The following is a 20,477-nucleotide window of genomic DNA, read 5'->3' on the forward strand; positions in this document are numbered from 1 at the left end:
ACACACCAGCCCTGACTGTGGTTTTCCCTCTGTCCCCAATTATGGATTGTAGAGTAACAATCTATAAAGCTGTATATTTAGAGAAAACCCAAATCAAGGAGTGCTTGCTACTCATCAACTCTCCGAGTCCTAATCAGCAGCTGCTACATTTTCTTTCTTTCCCTCTCCGTTTCAGGAATCAAAGAGGCCATGCGGCCACATAACCCAGACTGCCTATCCAGGACAACCTTGCCAAGTCCCCGGATGTGGGCGGTGGGGCACGAGGCCCCGCCTGGCCAGGCACCTGCTTACCTTTGTGTCTGGCAAAGTAGCGCCCCAGAATGATGAGCAAGCACAGCATGGCGAACACCACCACGGCCACGACGCCGCCAATCACGGCGTGGTCCACTGCCCGGATGGAGCCTTCTTCACCTGCTCGGGAGTCTGTGGGATCAGAAGAGGAAGAGGGATGTAGAGCTCATCACAGACACCAGAAGCCCCGGGGACGCGGCCTGCAGGGCCGGAGGAGTCAGCGAGAGCAACCGGGAGGTGGGAGGAGCGACAGGCGGGACAGACTGGGCTGGCCAGTGCTGCCCTGGCCCCTCGGCCCACAGGCCATTTCCCTAGAGCCTCTCAGGGGCGCTAATGCGCCTGGAACAGCTCAGGCAGGGAGCAGGGGAAGGAAGGGCCCATCGCCCTGGCTGCTCTGAGCGTTCACACTATCTGCCCAGGTGCCACTCTACCGGGGCGGCCGCCCTGACCCAGGGCGCTCGCTCGGAGCAGATGGCACCTTTCGGCAGTAACGGGAGCTGTGGAGGGAGGCGGGCCGCCCAGTGTCTTAATCTCTGCTGGGCACAGGCACAGGCAAAGTGAGGCGCTCCAAGCCACAGCTGCCTAGAGATAAACAGGATTATGAGACTAAAGACAAGTGGCACGCTTGCTCCATGTAGGATGTGTGAGGGAGGAGGCCTCAATCTAAAACCTAAAGACCTATTTCAGAAAGACAGCGAGGAATGATGGTCCGTTGCCACAGACGGCTCCTATTTTATTAATTTAGCACTCCACAACGCAATTAATTCTCCTTCATAACATCACTCCCTCGGATGTCTTCTTCCGACGGAGGAGTGACGCTTGGCTGGGGAACAGCGCAGAAAGGACCCGAGTGAGCGATGGCCGTGCGGAAGGGATGGATGGCAGGGTAAACAATTTTAATTTCGGGCTGGCTGCATCACCCCTTGCTGAAATCCTAATGGCACCCAGGATTTATAATGTAGTAAAAAACAATTATTCTCCCGTTGATTAATACATTAACATTTTGGAGTGGAAGCTAAACCATTGTCTTTCTTTTTTTATTGAGTCAAGTACGACACCTCCATTAAAATGATTTACTAGCTGTACCTTACAATTTAAGCACAGCAGCAACAGAAACGGTAAAAATCTTTTAACTTTACATGATTTGTGAAGTCATATGTGAAGGATTTACCATTTAAATCTTTCAGTACAAGCAGCACATGGCCTATAAATCTGTCCCTGCAGCTGCTGGACGCCTGAGGAATGGAGACCGAGAGCGCAGATCCAAGTCCATTTTTAAGAAAGATTTATCTCGGACTCTCGGCAAAGAACAGAGCAAATCTCTGAAGCCTCCACCTCTAATAATATTTGAAGTTTATCGATCAAGTGTACAGATCCGTGACAGCTAAAGGTAATGGTGCTCTTTTGAGCCGAAACCTGATACCACGCTTTCAGCAGGAGGCATGATTTACACTTTCCATCGATATTTCCAATTCTGCGCTGAGATTAAGCACTGAGGGTGTGGGAAAATAACTCCTGACCGAGGGGGTCTATGGAAAGGGCTTTAATTAAAAGAGCTTAAATTTTAAAATGAAGTATTTAAAGTGTTTCACTAAGTTACCTTCGAAAGAACGACAAAACCCCAAATCCAACCCCAAACAGAAGCGCCGAACGAGAGCCGCGGCGGCCGCCCGGGACCACAGGGGATGCGCTGACGTGGAGCATGGAGATGGCCCAAGTGCAGCCGCCCATGAGCCCGCCCGCCACGTGCCAGCTCCTCCGGCACCGTGTCTAACGAGCTGGGCCCGAAATCGGGGGAGAGGAACCCCTCCCGGCCAAAGTGCTGCCGAGTGCAGACGCCAGGCCTCGGAGCCTTGGAAGTCACTTCAACAAGGCAGAACTCGGCCACGGAAACGCCCAGGAGACACCAGAGCGCGCTGAAGGGGAGCACTGCCCTTGGGGTGCCCCTGGATGCTGGCACCTGCTGGGGGGCTGTGTTTACACACCGGAGACTCTCGCCCCAACGGCACCGATTCAAACCGCTCACAGGGAGACAAAAGCGACAGGAAAGCCAGCGAACTGTGACTTCCTCGGGGAGCTGTCGACGTCAGGGGTCTGTGGGAACGAGAATGAACTCATCTCCCACTGCCAGGAACTTGGGGGTGGATGCCACATGAGGGCCTCTCAGCCCTGGCGAGGGAAGCGAGCGGTTCCGGCCATGAGGAGAGGATGCCAGGCATTGAGGCAAGAGGGGAAGGTGGGGCCCGCCCGGCACAGCAGAGAGCAGCGTCGATGGCTGACCCAGCATAGACCTGGCCCGCGTGGAGAAGACTGCCTCTCCATGCCAAGGCACAGGAACGTTCTAGAAGCCAGGAAAAGAGAGAGAGCCTGCACACGGGAGAGAGCTCTTAATAAAGGAAAACGAGACCCTCCTGGGCAGCGTCCGTGGGCTTCATTTCTTCAGCCCACACGAGTCATTTGGCCTTTGCTCCCTGTGACGCTGAAGCCGCCGGAGCTTGGGCTGCTCCCTCGCTGCCCACATCCACACCTGGTGCCACCTTTTCTCCCGCCCTCCAGGCCATGCACAGGCCAGACGCTTGCCTGTGAGGGCGAAGGCTCCTGCTTGCTTCCGATACTCAGATCGGAAGGTTCACCACCATCGGTTCACCACCGCCTCCCGTCACTGCCGACGGACACAGAAGGTGGTGATGTTTCATTCCCAGGAGACACTGTGGTCTGGGAGCTCCTCGTGCCTCCCCCCACCCCACCCACCTGGCTTCCTGCCCATCGGCAGGTGGAGGCGTGCTGGGCGCCCCTAAGAGCGGGGCTGTTCCCAGCCTCATCTCACGCTTTCCTTTGTTTCCATGAGTGGACCCGGGAGGAGAGTTCTCGGTGCCATGGACGCGCCCACGGTGGTGGAGCAGCAGGTGAGCGCTGGTCACCTATCACCAGGTGGGAAGAGTGCCTGCGCCCACGGCCGGGGCACTGTGGCCGGGCACCCAGGGCTGGTGCCTCGCTCAGGCAGCAGCAGCAGCAGCAGCAGCAGCACAAGCCGTCACTCAGAGGCGCTGGCTGATGAGTCAGATGAAACCTGGAGCTGAAGGAGATGCCGACCCCGAAAGGGGCTCTGGCGGGGCCTCTAGGAGCCACTTCTCAGTGAGAACTCGGGCGTGTCTGTGCCGCCCACCGTCACCCACAGATCCTGCTCCTCTTGGGGTCAGACTTTCGCTCAGGCCAGAGCCGCCTGCTTTCCTGGGGATGTGCTCCCAGGTCCCTGGCTCCTTTGCTCAATGAGGCAGAAAAGAGAGCCAAAGAGGTGGGCTCTCCAGCTGCCCGGCTCCTACGCGGGAAAGTTAACGTTTATAAAACCTGCTCCTCGGCCAACAGCCCTCTCTTGTCGTCTAGCGGACGATGTGCTTCCCTCCCAGGAGCAGGGGTTGGCGCTGCACTCGGGACTGAGCTCTGTTGTCCTGCAGCCGCTGTGCAGTGGAGCGTGTGCACAGGGTGCAAAGGGGCTCCAGCCCCGCAGAGCGAGCACGTGGGTGGTCGCCGAGTGGAGAATCCCATCAGGACCGCAGGTGACAGGCTGTCACCGAGCCCGGTGTCTGCCTGGCGTGCGTGCCCACGCGGTGTGGCACTGTCCGGCCTGCAGTCCTGTCTTCAGCTCAGTGTCACCCGGTCTCTTGGGGTGGACCCCACGGACGGATGAGCATGCCCAGTTAGCTTTCCTTTTGGGAAAGAGCTGTCCATCGAGGTCCTGGGAAGCGTTCATAAGCTGCTGACAGAAGCTATGCGGGCTCCCCCGGTGTGGCCACAGCTCCCACCACGGGCCTCGCACTGGCCTCAGAGATGGAAAGGACAACCTGTTTCAAAGGAACTCCCAGGAGGGCTGGCCAGGCTGCTCAGACCTTCCCTCGGGCCAGGCGACCGGCCGCCCATTCCTCGGGGCACTGGGCGGGAGGCATGAAGGCCCTGGCTCCCAGGCCTGACAAGAAAAGTGGCGCTGGTGGGGGGCAGTGTCCCCCTCCTGGGGCTCCCCTCGCCCAGCTGCCTTTCACCGCTCCTCGCAGCCAGAGCCGCTGCCTGTGTTAGAGCCGCGCTGCCCCAGGCCCCGGCTTCTGTGGCTACTCTGCGGTCTGGTCGGGGCTGTGCAACATAATCTGCCACAACCATGGTCTGTGAGAGCCGCAGGGAGCCAGGAAGGGCCAGGACACCCCAGACTAGCTCCTGGCACACGGGGACCTGGGCACCCTGGCACCTTGAGCCAGGCTGCAGCCCGAGGCCATTTTTTTTTTGACAAAAGGATACCAAGTCTTCCACCTCCGAGGGGCCGAGTACGACACGGTAACGAGTACACAGTCCCACACAGGGCTACTTCCTTCCCACTGGGACGGTCCCGCTCGGGCTAGAGGCACCCTGAAAACTCGGGGAGCAGACACTCCCCTTAAACGCGCCATCTGTGCTCTCCGCGGTCACACCCGACCTTAGCAGCTTCTGAAGACATCAGGCCTCCTACTTGAATTTACCGAACGCACCAGCTGCTCCACCTCCAGGGCCTCCTCAGCTGTGGGGGCTGCAGAAGAGTCCGAACCGCTGGCTTTTTGCAACAGTTCTGTCCCTGGCTCAGTCTCGCCTCCCCGCACGGAGACTTGCTGGATGGGTCAGTTTAATGGAAAACTCTGAGACCGGGAGTTTGGGAGGGAAAGGCTGTCTCTGCTCGCTAGGGCTGGAGGGGGGTGAGTCTATCTCAGAAGCAGCTCAATGATCAGGGTGGCACTTTCGACTTCTTGTTGGAAAAAAGAGAAAGCCTGGCAGTGGATTTCCCTAATCTCTCACAAAAACAAAATCTGGCCTCAAAGACAAAACAAACCAAACCAAAAAGCCGGGCACCATCTGAATCACGGAGCTGCTCATTCTCGTCACCTATCTGTCACCGATCGCAGCTCCCGCCACGACAACAAAAACAAGCGTGCGTTTTAAAAGCACAACTTTATTACCGAAGGGCAACACACTGAATGGCGCCACCAACAAGATGCCACCTTATTTGCTAATCCGAATATGTTATTCTTCTTTAAGATTTGCTTTTCTCAGCACCAATTCAATTACAGAGGCTACAAATCCTTCTGACATTTAATTCCCTCTTGTCAGAGAGCAGTAAATGCATCCAGCACGTGCACAGCTCGCCCATTAAGATGTGAATACTCACTGGGCACACTGGCCGCCGTGCAGTGACCTTCCTCTCCTCAGAGTGAAAGGGAGGAGTCCTGTAGGGCAGGGAAACAGGAAGCCTCCTCCAAGCGCCTGGGCATCGCATCGCCTCACATCCCTTCAGCTGCATCTCATTCGTGCGGTGTCACTGCGGCTACACTAACATTTCAAAGGAACTGTGTGCAGCCCGCCCTGCGTGGTGAGCCCAGGGCTCAGTGCGTGCTCATTTGGGTGAGAACACTGCACCCAGCGAGCAGGATCGGGCGTGCAGCTTTTCCGGCCTACATCAGCCTCCAGAAACTGGCCTGAGTGGCAGACCGGGGAGACATACGGCCCCACCTCCTGTAGGGTCCCTAGGAAAGTACACTGGCCATCAGGGAGAAGCTGGGCTTCGATACTGTTCTGTGACATAGGTGGTCTGTCGGCTACTCTGAGCCCTGAGCACACCACACATTACCCAGGGTTGTTGGGGAGTCTGCGTGCGGCTGAATGTGCCGGCTGAATGTGCCGGCCTCCCGGCCAGGGCTGGTCCAGCAGAGGCACTTGGAGTGTCTGCCACGTTTAAGCCTGTCCTCTTAAAGCCAGAGGCTCCATTCAGTTCTTAACCCTGATTCAAGGCAAACATCCATCAGCTCTTTGGGCTAAGGGTGGTACCGCACACTCGCCACTGTTTTCTGATGGTGAGATGCCCTAACCCTGGCCACCTGAAGTCACCAAGCCCTTTCCTACGCAGAACAGCACACGGGACTGTGGTCAGCTCTCCTGCCGTGGGCAAGGCTGCAGCCTGGCGGCGGAAGGCCACCTAGTCATGATTCAGGTGAACCACCCGAGTGCTAGGTATTAAGTACTAGTTGTCAGCTACACACAGGAACAAGTGGGTTCTTAATATCCGCTTCTCTCCCTCAAGTGAACTGATGTAATCTCAGCGGCGTGGGGATGACATCATGCAACAGGAGTCCCCGCCCCCCCCCCCCCCCCCCCCCCAAGCGCCAGCGTTCCCAGAGAAGAGAGGCGCCCGAGCCCGCTCTGCGGTCTCAGGAACAGGGCTTTGAGGGCAACACCTTTTCCGTTTTAAGCACCAGGAGGGCGCTGAGGGTGGGACCAGTGTTCTCCTTGAAGGAGGACACATCTGCTCAAGAGGACAGGACTGCGGAGTATTTTCAAGGGCACGTTTCCCGCTAGAATCTCTCTCTGGAGAAAGATGCTTCCGTGGACTCGGACATTGGGGGGTGAGGATGGATTAATGAATATGGTGAAGTCACCCGAATGCAGTGTCCAACCTGCAGAGCTGGACTTCGCAGTCTGCCTTGTAGTCCACCAACTTTTTAATGTGGAGAAGTTCCTATTTGATGCTCTCCTTCCTCCCAGTGGGGGAAACAGCAGCATGTTGGATCATGGGAAGATCAGCAATAAGATGAGGTTCCAAGTCACACTGTGAGGACACCATGGGCCAGCTGGTGTGGGCGGGCCATGATTGGTCAGCTACGCCTTGTACTAAATGGAATTTTAAAGTAAGGGGATCTACAGGTTTAACCTCTGCAATCAAGCACTATCCCATGGCATTCAGCACCATCTCAGTGGGAAGCGAAAAGCTGGATTTAATGCTGGGAGAGACCACCCAGGGAAGTCAGCACTGACTCTCCAGCTGATGGGTCTGGAGGGCTGACTGTCCCTCCTCGTGTCCTGGATGCACAGACTGGACTGAAAGGGCCCAAGAGGAAAAGGATTCCCAAGGCCCCAGAGCAGAGGAAGGATGGAATTCCCAGGGAAGAAACCCACTCCAAACCAGCCCCATCTCCTAGAGAGGCCAGAGGAGCCAGGCGTTCAAATCCTCACGGTCTCTCGAGTAAGTCATGTAACCCCTGGAGCCCGGCTCCTCATCTGTGCGCTGAGATGAACAACCTTCAGGCTTTTCCCGAAAACCTTCCCACGTCTGGCCCGTCCTGGCCCACTCTTTCTGTTCCAAGGGCCTCCAGTACAAGGGTGAGCTGTGTGGCTGGCCTCCCCTCCCCAGCCCACACTCACTCTCCTGTCCCGCTGTGGCTCTGTCGCCTTCACAGTGTTGGCCACAGGTTTCCTGTGCTCTGAGCCTGTCTCCCACCAACCCTGACTGCGCATGGGGTCTGCGGCAGTTCCAGCTTCTGCTGGGCTTGCTCACGGCTGCATCCCTGGAGCCCAGCTCAGAGCTGGCACGTGCCAGGAGCTCAAACAGTTGTGTTGAGTGAATGAAGAACAAATGAGATCATCAATATATGTGAGAGCTTCCTAAGCTGTAAATACTGTATAGATATGAGTAAACAATGCCACATTCTACATTTATGGGGCAGACCCTGACTGCATCTACACAGCCCAGCCCAGCTGGCTCTGGCTGTTTTATCACCAACATTGCAAGTCCACCAGTGAAAAGGAATCGCCTATTTGCCCAATCTGAGCCACACGTTGGGTGGGGGCTAGTTAAGAGTCCCTCACAACACATTCACACTAACCAGACGGTCATGTATCCCAGCTCAGAACATCACCTGGATCCAGACCTCTAATGCTTCCATTATCTAAACACCTGGCTGGATTATCAAAGCCATTTAGAACGTGCCTCTACCCACACGCTTCTATGGAGTGCGAGGGAGACGCTCTCGTGTGCAGGGCAGGAGCTGAGAGAGCGTTTTGGGGAAGCATGCAGCTCTGGAACTTCCCGGCCACGCCTTTGCTGCAAAAGCAGAAGGCTGATGGGCTGCTCTCGGCACAGGGAGCGCTGGCCGCCACACTCCACTCCACAGGCCCCGAGGCCCGGCCATTGCTGCGGCAGTTGGAGACATTTTTTAAAAGTTTTAGAATAAAACGGAAGGAAAAGAGGCTTAAAGCTATTCTATTCCACGTGGGGGGCAATAACCACCAGCTGTCACCAGATGTAACTGATAAAACAATTAAAAACTCTTGTCAAGTTAACAGCCACAAAGCAAGCGAAAGGGCTCAAAGCCAACCTGCGGAAGCTCCCAGGTCTGCGTCAACACTCTCGGAACTACACAAGCACAACGCTTAATGCAGAGGCACCAGAGGGGCCACGGGCTCGCTGGGTGAGGAGGAGCCCCGTGTTGCTTAGGAGGTGGTGCTTAGTGGGGGGGGGGGGGGGGGGGGGGAGAGTGGAGACAGACTGTCATTTTGAAGAAAATGTAGAATATAACATTTATCCATATTAAGAAAAGAACGAAATTTCCACCGAGATAGAGCGGGAATGAATGGAAATATGATTCATTACCACAGTTTAGCATTAAGCGGGCAACACCTACTCTAATTTATTGATGGACTGTTTAAGGCAGGTGTTAACCTGTTTGTCTTGTATTATAATTGAATTCAGTCTCTAGGCTACAGAAATTTGAGAAGTTCATCCTTTCTCAATCAATATGCTCCCCTTCACTGACCCATTTCAAGACAGCTTCATAAAAAGTAATGTATTTTGTTTTAATAAATTTAAACAGTATGACAGCTGCTCAATTTTTATTGGTTGTTTTTTGCCCCTTCAGATGTCTCTTTGCTGCTGAGCGAAGTCAAGCTCACAATCAATAGTAATTGATTAATCAGCATCCCCTTTGAACAAAGGTGCTAATCAGTTTTTGATTAGTTCATCAAGCCAGATGCAAAGGCAGCCTGGCCGCCTGATGGACGGCGGTGTTCAGCAGGCTCCGGCTCCCGAGCGGCGGGATGGCAGCGCTCCTGGAGGTGTGGGGAGGGAGCGGTGCCATGATTAATTTAACCGCGTTATGATGAACACAAACAGTTGTTGGTTTATTGCTCCTGACTTGGGGTGATTGAGAGAACGCAGCAGGGCAGCGTCTGACTCGGAGCGGCGCTGACACCAGAAGAGTCCTTCATTGAGGATGCGGGGGGGAAGCGGGGGTGGCTGTTTCATCCCATTCTCCTAGAGGAGAAACACGACTTCTGCAAGGATGCTTGACTTCTGCAAGGATGCTCGTGTGGCTAATATCCAAGAGGGTCAGGGACAGAGAACGCATCCTTTCTTAGGACCCTGAGAAGGTCCACACGCCACGGCCACGGCCACCGTGTCGGTGTTCTCAGGCAGAGTGGCACAGACTGAGGCAGAGATCCCTCACGGCTGCACTGCCTTCTACGCAGGGAGGACTTGTCTCCTCTCATTTTAACAGAAACTCAGGTTAAGGTGTTTGCAACTTTTCCAAATAGACCACAGCTGAGAGGCAAAAAGGAAGCACTTCCTTGATGGACTGGTTGTCTTCTCAATCTTGTGTTTACTTATCTCTGTAAATTCATTGGGGTTGGGAACTCACTCACTCATCCACGTGTCTTATCCCACTGTGGGCATACTATGCGGCAGGCACACAGCAGGGAGCTCTCCAGGACACATCCGACAGCTAAGCTCCGACTGAGATGCGCTCCCTAACAGGAAACTGAAGGCCTCCTGGGGGCTGGCAGACGCATAGGAGGCAATACTTACATGGCCTCTGGAAGGACTGGTGGTGGGTGCTGTCTTCCTCTCCCTGGGTGGGGCCTGCATTTAATGCTTTACCTCAACAACCAGCTCTTCAAGGGAGCTGCACTGAAGGGCAGCACGGAGCCTTCTTCCCAGCAGGCTGGGGGCATCTACAAGGCCAGGTCTCGGTTCCTCCCAGTGATGAGAGGGGCTCCTCACTGATTCACCAGGAAGTGACTGAGCAAAACGTGCACGAAGCCGCAGCTGGTTGGCAGGGACGGGAGCTCATGAAATGGCTCAGCTCTGACCATTTTAAATGCCCCCCTTAGGATATGCTTCTTATTCTGGATTAGTAACACCTAAATCCTGGAGTCAAGCATGAAACCTACTTTTGCAAGAGCTCAGTGTGCGGTGGAAAAGGTCTGAGGTGGATCATTAGCTTACCTCACGGTGTGTGACAAACAATTGCCCCCTTCCGGCCTGTCCCTCCCCACCCCCACTTCCAAGAATACGATGACAAGGCTTTTCTAACCTACTCCACGGCAGTAAAAGGTCCATAGGAGTTTTTAAAAATAAAGATCTTGCCTCATAATCCAGCATCCTTAAAGTGCTATAATGCAACAAACTTTCTCCTGAACCGTCATATACCGAGGACATAAACTTCAATTAAAGCTACTGAACTGAGTGGCTTGCGCACAATCCCAACCATGACTTGACCTCCACTGCATTCATAGCATCAGCCCCCGTTTGAAATATACATGCCACTGCCACAGGGAAGAGAGGTGGGAGGGCGGAAAACAGTGTTAATAACATTGATTTTTCTTTAGTCTCAAAATCCACAATTGCTCATCGACTGCTCGACAAACCAAATGGGCATTTTGTAGACGTGGACAGAGCGCCCACAGGTTGGACACTGCAGTGCCTTACCCAATGACTAGCCCTTACCTGCGAGGTCCTCACTGTCCAGTTCTTCTGCGGAATTGGGCAACTGAGTAAGGCCTTACAAGTAAAAACAAATCGTTTTTCTTTTCATTCCTCAAGGGACATAAACAAAACACTTAAGAACTGAGGATGAATGTCTCAAAAACATGAGCCAAATCTCTTGCTATCTCTTTCTTTTTGGATAGCTTGAATGTATTCGTAGGTAAGTACATTTCTCCAATCATTTGATTTTGTTATTGATACACAATCAAGGCAGAAGGATTCCTCAGTCTCCACTTTCAAAGCACATGAAATATGAAGGTGAATGTCTAAAATCACTCATTCATAACAGCATGCAAAAAAGAAAAATAAATAAAGCCCGATTGTGACTGTTGATGCCGATATAGCTTTTAAATACAAATATATTTACATGTTATATACTGATGTAAGTTTCAGTTCACATTTTTCTGTAAATTGAAATCCTTTGCCAGTACTGACAAATGCAGTTTATGATCAATTTATGACGCTGTTGTATCACTTGTTTTAAATGGTATAGCATCTGCTCACTGCAGATTGCAGGCTATGCCTTCATCAGAAAATCTGATTTGCAAAATGGTTGTTTTAAAAAAGAAAATTTCAAAAATCAGAGGTATTCTTGAAAAATAAAACTCTCAAAGCTGAAAAAGCAGTTAGGTCAGGAGATACTCCAGTGGGGGTTTGACATGCCCGTATCCCCCTCACCACCAGTGTCGGCCAGCTGTGATGGCTCTCCACTAGGCTCTGATTTGAGTTAAAAGAGCAAAGTAGAGAGAGAATGGCTGGGGCTCAGCCAGGAGATGGCTTCCAATCCTTGTGCTTTATGTTTTCTAAACACCCCAAAATGCTGGGCAATCCTGGAGGCCTTTCCTTGCTCTTCAATGCTCTGCTTAAAGTCCTGTCCGTCCGACCGCTCTAATTCACACAAGTCGCTAATGTTTCTCTAATGGGACTTGTCACTTTTGAAGATATTCGTGGACCTATTACATAGCAAGGTCTTTAAGAGAGGGGACATCTTGTTTATTTTCCATCTTTCCCTTCTTTTGTAGTCAAGCACAAAGTACATGTCCAGTGTTTGCTGAATTAAGGATTTGGGAGTAACACTTAGTGAACTACCAACCAGAGCACAAAAGCAGCCAAAACAAATGCTCGGGAAACAAGCAATGCAAGCTGATGGCACTATTTTCAGAAAACCCAAAGTAACGGAAACACTCATGTAAAAATGGTCATAAAAGTTTGGGTTTTGTAAGTTGTTTTCTAAACAAGCCATATGACTATCGCAGCTAGGCTGGTGCCATCAAAAGATGTGGCTGCATCATCCGCTCTTGATGCCAATATTCAAGGGCAGGTGCCAATTAACACCAGGAAGGTTTTGAATCCATGAGTGCTCCCCACTATGGATGTAGGCAACTAAAGGGAAAGCAGTGAGTAATGCAACAAATTATAGAGGTAACTGAGTAAAGATGCAATCTAACCATTTGTTCTGAAATCTGATTGGTTGAAGGTGTTCCTGTTTCTAATTGGCTTGATCCATTGTATAAAGACTGATGAATACAATTATTTGAATGATTGTTATAAATGGGCAACATAAAGTACTTCTCTGTAGTTAATTATGAGTCTGCACTTCTCAGAAGGCTAATCCCTCACTTCTGCGTGGCCAATGAATATCAAAGCGTCTACATACATGCTTGGCGCCCACTGAACCGCCTTAAATAAGGATGTATCAAGAAGGTAGCGTTACCCCTCAAGCGTGTTTCTTTGGAGAGAGCAGTAGAAAGCTAATTTTAAAAAATAAAGACAAATGTGTTTATGAAATATCATTGATATGCAGTTTCCCATTAAAAAGCAACAGACAGTTGATATACACCTCATTAAAGACAAAACTGTCATTTTTAATGGCATAAACTTTAAAATATACCAAGTCATCTGGAATCTACTGCTCAGATTACATCTGAAAGTAGGCAGTCATTTACGTCAGTGGCATTAAATTTGTTTTTGCACCACGACTGTACTTTATGAATCTATATGCTCTGCCATAGTCGGATCATTTCTGAATAAATATAATCAGGGAGAGTTTACTGAAGCACTGCATGTGCTGGTGAGGACATGCAGAATTTACCTCCCCAAATTGCTGTGACTTAGGTAGTTTTCTTCCACGCTAAAAATTATAGACCTCTCATTTTATCAAAGAAGACGGAGATGTGTTTTATAAGGCAGAGAATAGTCTTCAGAAGGGATCTTCACAACTTAACAATAAGGAGGAAAGCACATCTTGAATTTCTCTTTAAACTTTTGTATCAACCGTTAAAGCCCTTTCATCACTTCTCATTAAAATCTATTCAACAGTCTCTTGAAATGTTGTTAAACAAGTGCAAGTTTACTTTTGGTCCATGGGAGTTTTTTGAGCAATTAATAAAGTCCTGAGGGGCAAACATGATAATTTACTATCTGCACTACAACCGTCTCTTCTGCGCTTCTTGCTGTGCTGCAAGGCACTGCACACAGTCAGCCTCTTCAGACAGAGCTTCTGCGTGCTTATTCCTCCTCTGCCATGGACACCGCTGGCTTCTAAAAGTGCTATGATTTTTAAACTGGGTTAAGGAAAATTTCAAAACTTAGTAACAGCAAGAAATCCTAGATAGTTAAATACATTCAAGGTAAAGTAAAATGTGAATATTTGTGGGTTCAGTTCATTAGAGTTTCCTTTATCTTTTAAAAAAGAAAATTTCAAAAGAGAATGATCCAATGAAACCTCTAGGAAACAAAACCTGAGCCCTCTGGCCCTGGAAGCACGCCCACTGTGAGAAGCAGCAGACGTCTCTCTCTTACCTACAGCCCGCGTCCGCTCCCTGGCACACTATGGAAACTTACTTCCATCACCAGCCATGAGAGATTGCAGGTGCCCCCGGTTTTAACCTAAAAGCTCAGGCCTCCTGCTCTTCCTGCTTGGTCAGCTTTGTAGAGAGTCCTCCCTTCTTCCCAGAGCAGAAATTTGGTTCACGGTGGACAGCAGCACACTGTTTCCAAGCTGCGTGCCGGGCCGAAGCGTCCGCAGGCCTGTACCGCGCCTGGCCTGACGCGGGCGGCCCGCGTGTCTGCAGGGCCCCGGCTGAACACCAGCCTCGGGATGCCACTGCGCGCGCAGACAGACTGTGCAGAGGGGGACACACAGGTGGCGGACATAGAGGTTGTAATAATGCGCACTGCTGGCCGCTTTCCTTTAAAATGGGCTTCTGAATTTCCCCACAATTAGAATAGAAAGTAAGATAAGAATTTCATGTGCTTTTGGAATTTTATCATGTCTTACACTACTTATAAAATAAGTCAGGGAAAGGGAGATTCGTGGGGCAGGTACCTAAGGGCAGTGGACTAAGGTATAAACATTTAGAAACTAAAAGGAAAGTGAAACATTATTTCAGAGGGGTTCCAAGTTTGAGTCTTACCACAATTACATACTGAATTAAAATATTTAAAAACTCATTTGGGAGATCAAAATTCATGAGATCGTCAGCATCTAGTGTGTCAAGAGGTGGAAAGCAAAAGAACAGTTAGATTTGATAATAAAATAGGAGGGGGAGAGGGAGGGATGGAGAGAGGGACAGGGGGAGGGAGGGGCAGGGGGAAGAAGGGAAGAGAGAGGGAGAGAGGGAGGGAGGGAGGGAGGGAGGGAAACCTGGAATCGGGAGAGGCCAGCTGACAGCAGTGCAGCAAAAGCACAAGCACTATTCCAGATCATAGGCATGCTGTCACCCAAACCCTCACACAGGGAGGGGGGTGGGGCGGAGAGGGGACACATAGGGCAGAAGAAGAACAAGGCACAAGACACAGACAGAGAAGCACCCACATTTGAACAGACAAGTAAAGACCGTCGCACGCACCCACACATCAATAGCCATCATGACAGGTACACCATCCGTGCTGGAAGTCACTCATGCACTTCTGCCATCAGGTTCAGACCAGGTGGGACCAGGGCGTGGCAGGGTGTGCTCAGCATTGCTCGACATGCACACATAGCACAGGAGCCTTCCTGTCCAGGCCTTAAGGATGAGCTCCAAAAACACAAATGCACAGGATCCTTCTTCAGAGAAAACCCCTTTGGCTACCTTAGTCTAAAAATTCCATTCTTCCACGCCTGTCTATCTTCCCTACCAATTAGATCCTTAACAACACATAGTGGCTGACTGCTGTTTAGTTTCTTTTTGGAGAAAATCCATTTGATTTTGAGTCATGCCCATGCACTTCTAACCTTACAAAACATGCTTATTGTTCCAATCAGGTATTGGTAAGAACAAATGGTCAACATACATAAACAACCAGTTTACTTCATACATACTTTAGCAACACAAGCTTGAATAAAGTGTTTTAATGAGTCTTCAAAGGGAAAGCTTTTTGTAAAAGTGGTTTTTTCTTTTAATGAAAGAGAAATATGGAAGGAAATCCAGTATAAAAACTCTTAAGACCAGTAAAGCGGTCGCTGGCTGACCTGATGTGTCTTGTCATTTAAGTTGCCAAGTTTCCCAGGCCCAGGACTCCAGAGTGCACACAGCTAGGCTGTTCTCGGGTGACTCTAAGTCAGACGGTAACTGCACTGAAGTGGGGTTTTAGCCATAATTCACTCAAATAAAATCCGTTTTCTAGCTTCATTTCTTTGGAAATCTGGCCCCTACTTTGTAATTTCCACCACATTCTGATTACCATTTCATTCCTGACAGCTGACCTGGGGACTTTTCCCCTCGGCCAGTAAAATTCTAAACAATAGTTTGGTTTTCATTAAAGCTCTTTGCTGGAGAATATGCTGTTCAAAATAGTGGTTGGACCCTTTTGGCAGGATGCTGTGAGGATTTTAGGTGAGTTGGAGAATGTATTCATAAATGTAGCATATAGGGATCAGCCTGGGTTTTCACTTCTCTCCTGATGTTAGGAATCATATATATGATTAAAATATCGTATATATATACATATATAGTGTGTCCCAAAAATGTATAGATATTTTGAATAATTATAAAGGCAGTGTTTATTAAAATACATTTCTTTTTCAAATTGAGCTATCTGCTGTTAAAGTGTGTATACACTGTTTTCGGAATATATATAGTTATTCTTGCTGCCCAGTGTGCCTTCACTGCACCACGCCAGGAGGTCACCTCACTCCTCTCCCCAGAGAGGAAGCCCTCATCAGAATGGTGTCCTACACTCAGGACTGGCCCTGGAGCAAACTTCTCATTTTCCAGGTCAGGGGCATGTTTCCTACTGTGAACGCCCCACACAACTCCAGCTACTCCCCTTGGAGGCACATACGAACATAGACTTTAGTGAAGGGACCTAGAAAACAGAACTTTGGAGTCTTAGGAAATACATGATCAATATTTCTTCAAAGATCTCACAAATTCAGGAATCTTATGGTTACATCTGACCCTGGAGTTAATTATGGGAAGCTCAGAACTCAAAGCATCTTAAAAAGAATAGAGCAAAATCTCTCGGACTACATTAAAATAGCCTTAAAGCTCTGAGAATAATCGATAAAAGTCAGGAAGTGCTCAATTAATGATGAAACCTACAAATAACTGAGCTTAATGGAGTGCAATCCTGGAGATGTAACAAGCACTATGGGGCATTAACCTTAGAAAGTGAAGTTTATACCTAATTGATTTCTCATGATTGTCAGTGTATTTGGCCCTTTAACTTACTTTATGAACTTTCCCTTTGTGCAAATGGCAGGGAAGAGCAGGGTGAGCTGGGGCGGGGTGGGGGAGGGCTATATGGCTGCACCCCTAAGTTTGTTTTGCTTTCTCAGAATTCCCTACCAGCACAGCCAAGCACCAAACCTGCCCCTCAAGGCCGGCTCAGAGGACAGGTTCTGCTCGGAGGTTTCCAGCGGGCGAGTCCTCCAATGTGGGTCTATTTAAGGAGCCAGGCTGCGAGAGGAAGAGCTGTTTCTCTAAAAGTTGAATGAACAGCACAGGGTTGGCTGGTCCCCTCCTGCCATTTAAGTGATAGATTCCAACCCTGCACAACATGCACAGTGAGTTAAGTAGGCCCTTTACCGAGTAATCCCCTTGGATCCAATTAAAATTCAGCCCATTTTAAACTGACATATCCGTCTCCTAGCACAGTATCAGCACGGTGAGATCTGCGCTAAGTGATGAATAATCTACAGATGAAACATGATTGTGATTTGAGCGACATCAAAAGCTAATAGACTTATTCCAACGTGTCAGTGGTGGAATTGGGGAGAGATGTCCCCCTGCCCATCCTGAGCTTTACTCTGCTTCTATCACCGTTTGATTAAAATGTTAACTAACTTTTTAGTCTTTTTCCTACACGATACCTACACACAAATGATTTTTTTAAAATTCCCAGTTTATGCTGTTACAATATACAAATGTGTCACTCTTGGTCTGGAGATGTTTCCTGGCAAATGTTAGCATAAACCTTTATGCTCAGAGGTGAAGGGTGAACCAGGACGGGCCGTGGAGGTAAACACAATCGGGGGCGCAGTGAACCGAAGAGCACGGCCCTCCTCAGCCCCGTGACGGGCAGGATGCTTCACCCTGACCTCCAGGCTCAACTGCTCATGCCCTTCCTCAGGCAGCTGGGACTCTGGCCTGGGCCTGGAATGCGGGTGCTACAATTTGTAGGCCAGTGTCAGTGTTTTAGAGCCCCGGTGCTTTAGCGTCGGGCGGGTTCTATGACTACAGTGTCGGGCGGGTTGTATGACTAAGGAACAGGTGCAAACTGAGGTTCCTGTCATCTAGCCAGTGAGGAGGCTGCCCTCAGATTGCCACTCTGGCCACTGGGCTCACAACAGAAATGACAAGACTCGCCATCTTTCAAGCCGTTAAGAATCGCGGCATGTTCATGAGATGAGTCTACTTGGAACACGATCGCCCTTGAAGACTGCATTGCTCTTTTCCCAGGCTTGCCTTGCCTCTCAGCAGTGCTGAGCAAGTAGATAAACAGTAATGTGATACCAACCGTGAACTGCTGGCTCTGTCGTCGCCGTTGTGTCTACAGACAGGAACAGAGGATTGGAGGAAGGGAAGAAACAGGAGGAACGGCATGCAAAAAAAGGGAAAATGGAAAAAAATGGAACAGATAATATATGAGCAAGCTTTCAAAGAACATCGCGTGACAAGCAATAATAAATGAAAAGCAAAAAGCATTTGAAGTGAGTTGCACTGTTTTAAGACATGCCTTCAGCTCAAAGCTGCGAGCCAGTGGGGAGGACGGTAAGCCCTTTGGTTCTGGGGTCCTGCCAGGACACACCTACTTGCTGGCGTAGTCAGGGAACATGCAACGTGACGAGAAACACCAGTGCAAGCCCAGTAACTGGCGGACGGCTCCTAATGCATCAGGCTCAGGACTGGACACAAAAGCTGTCAGAAGCTGGCTAAACGATGCATTCATACATTCAAACATTGCCTTTGTTTGAACCCCACCCGCCGGCACTGGGGTCAGCACTCCCAGTCAGGCTCCCTGAATCAGCTGCACTTTTGGATCATCTATGGCTTGTGCTCAGGTGCCCGTTTTCCACCTAGTGTTGTTTCAGCAGACCTTAGCTGGGCAGTTCTGGTAATCGGGAGGCCCTGGTAAGGAACATGGTCAACGTTTTCAGATTCGTTTCTACACACACGCACGCACAAACGTGCACACACACATACACACGCACCACTAAGCCACTCCTCATTCCCAGACCTTACTATGGCACATTTGAAGAGCAGGAGTCTGTCATGGAAACACCCATGTTAACTTGCCAGATGCCACTTCTAATCCCGTGACACTCCAAAAATTAAAAGTCTCCAGCCAACCCTCGGCTCACAACTCATAAGCACATGCGTGCTGCGAGCCGCCGGAGTCTTGCCTGCGCGGCTGCCTCAGGAGACTGCGCGTGGACTTGTCACTGCCAATGCACTTGCTGCGGAAGGAAATGTGCTCCGTCTTCCTTCTAGCCCTGATGCAGGTGCGTGTCTTCTTCTTCCACGCCAGCCTTACTGGCTCCTCCTCCCGGCAAACTCAAGGTGCTCCGTAAACGTGCTCTTTATTCTCGGCTACAGGGAAGGTGGCACACACATCTAGAAAATGCACAATGACATTCTTTTCCCAGTCACTTTAACACCACTCTTCTCGCCAGCACCATACCGATGTCAACCCGCCCGGCCAGGCTGTAGTTTCCGTTCTCCGCCTCGCAAGCGCGCCTCCTTCCACGTCCCCCTCGCGCGGAGGTGCGGCTCTGGGTGCCACTGCAGCAGTGACCTGAGCATTCTATAATGCAGCTGTTCAGCTGGTCACTATTTTCACAGGTTCTGGAGATTTCAAAAGACTATTTCGGACTCAACACAGGCAATGTTTAAATGCACTGGAATGCTAACATCACTTTTTTTTGGTCAAATGAGCCTGGTGCTTCCCATTTGTAAGTATGACATGTGAACCGCACTGGTGTTCCCTGCAGTTGGCATAGTTTCCTTAGGATCCCACTCCATCAGAGCTCAGAGCCCTTCCCGGAGCGAGAATTAACCAAAAGTCTGAGCGGCTACTGTAGCATAATCTCACTTTTAACTGGGTTTTTGAAGAACAGAAGGAGAGAAAAGCATAAAATTCACCACATAAGAACATGATACTTACAAGTCGAGTCTGTATGCATAAAATAGCAGTAAAAACACCCCAAATTGTACAGTTGAAACCTCTACACCAGATTCTTGTGACACAGTCCACACATGTCTTTACTTGAAATATCCAAGTGAAATGTTAGTTTGAGGTACTTCCAACTTCAAGGGCAAAATCCAATGCACTTTGTATTGAAACACTTATACGCATGTTCATACATCGTGTAGCTGGGCATTGCTCCGCTCACCATTTACAAAAGGCAATGAACACTTTGGCTCGTTATTTGTGTAGTAGCGTTTCTAATATGCTTTATTTTCACCAAGCAAATCATTAGTAGAGAATGAAAGCAAGGGGGTGGAGTCCTCACAAAGAATAGCTTGGCGTTAACCAGTGACTCCCAATTTAAATTTACTGTCTCCCTACATCACAACTTCATGTCAGCTTATGATGAAGTCGGACTAAGTGGAGCTGGCCGTCAGCTTCCAGGTGGGTACGAGAACATAAATGAAGGCAAGTTCACAGTGCAGCTTGCTTCCCCATTCTGGGGACGGGAAACCCATCAATTGTACCCCAAAGGGCAGGAGAAAGGGAGGGTGAGAAGGAAAATCACTTCTCAAGCATTCCAGTCGAACAGCACCACTTCTGCAGCTGGTAATGGTAGAACCATGATCGGCTGGGCAGCAGGAGATGCAGCAGAAACGAGGCTGTGGCTAGAGTGTACATGCCTGAGGGTGTGTGCCTGAGCCGCTGGTCCCATTTCTCTAAGAGCATCTGGTATGCTACCTGAACAGAGGCTATTTCAAATAAAGAATTAAAAAAACAATTCTTTAGAAGTGACTTTGCGCTCCCCACAGGAGAGCACCGTGACAGAATCTAATTCTCCTTCATAATTGCATTACGACTTCATGCAGAAACCAGCCTCCGCTCTGAAGCGGGGCCGCCTGTGCAGCGGGGATTATAAGGGGATCTTAATCAGAAGACTGGGGCGATGTGCAAGCCC

General features: G+C 50.0%; 1 protein-coding gene across 7 annotated transcripts in view; it reads right to left on the minus strand.

The window, feature by feature from the left end:
- CADM1 (cell adhesion molecule 1) overlaps positions 1–20,477 on the minus strand; it is a 346,652-nt gene that overhangs the window by 4,064 nt on the left and 322,111 nt on the right. For 3 of the 7 annotated variants that reach the window (XM_070426090.1, XM_070426088.1, XM_070426092.1), the window contains 3 exons: positions 17,849–17,881; positions 10,865–10,918; positions 292–423 (listed from right to left, as the gene is read on the minus strand). In XM_070426090.1, coding sequence (XP_070282191.1) covers positions 292–423; positions 10,865–10,918; positions 17,849–17,881 — 219 coding nt within the window. The remainder of the gene's footprint in view (positions 1–291; positions 424–10,864; positions 10,919–17,848; positions 17,882–20,477) is intronic. The other 4 variants (XM_070426093.1, XM_070426089.1, XM_070426095.1 and 1 more) reach the window with 2 other exon arrangements.

The sequence above is a fragment of the Myotis yumanensis genome, unplaced genomic scaffold, assembly GCF_028538775.1.
Source record: "Myotis yumanensis isolate MYYU_CA2020_CCGP unplaced genomic scaffold, mMyoYum1.0.hap1 SCAF_10, whole genome shotgun sequence".
Taxonomy (NCBI): Eukaryota; Metazoa; Chordata; class Mammalia; order Chiroptera; family Vespertilionidae; genus Myotis; species Myotis yumanensis.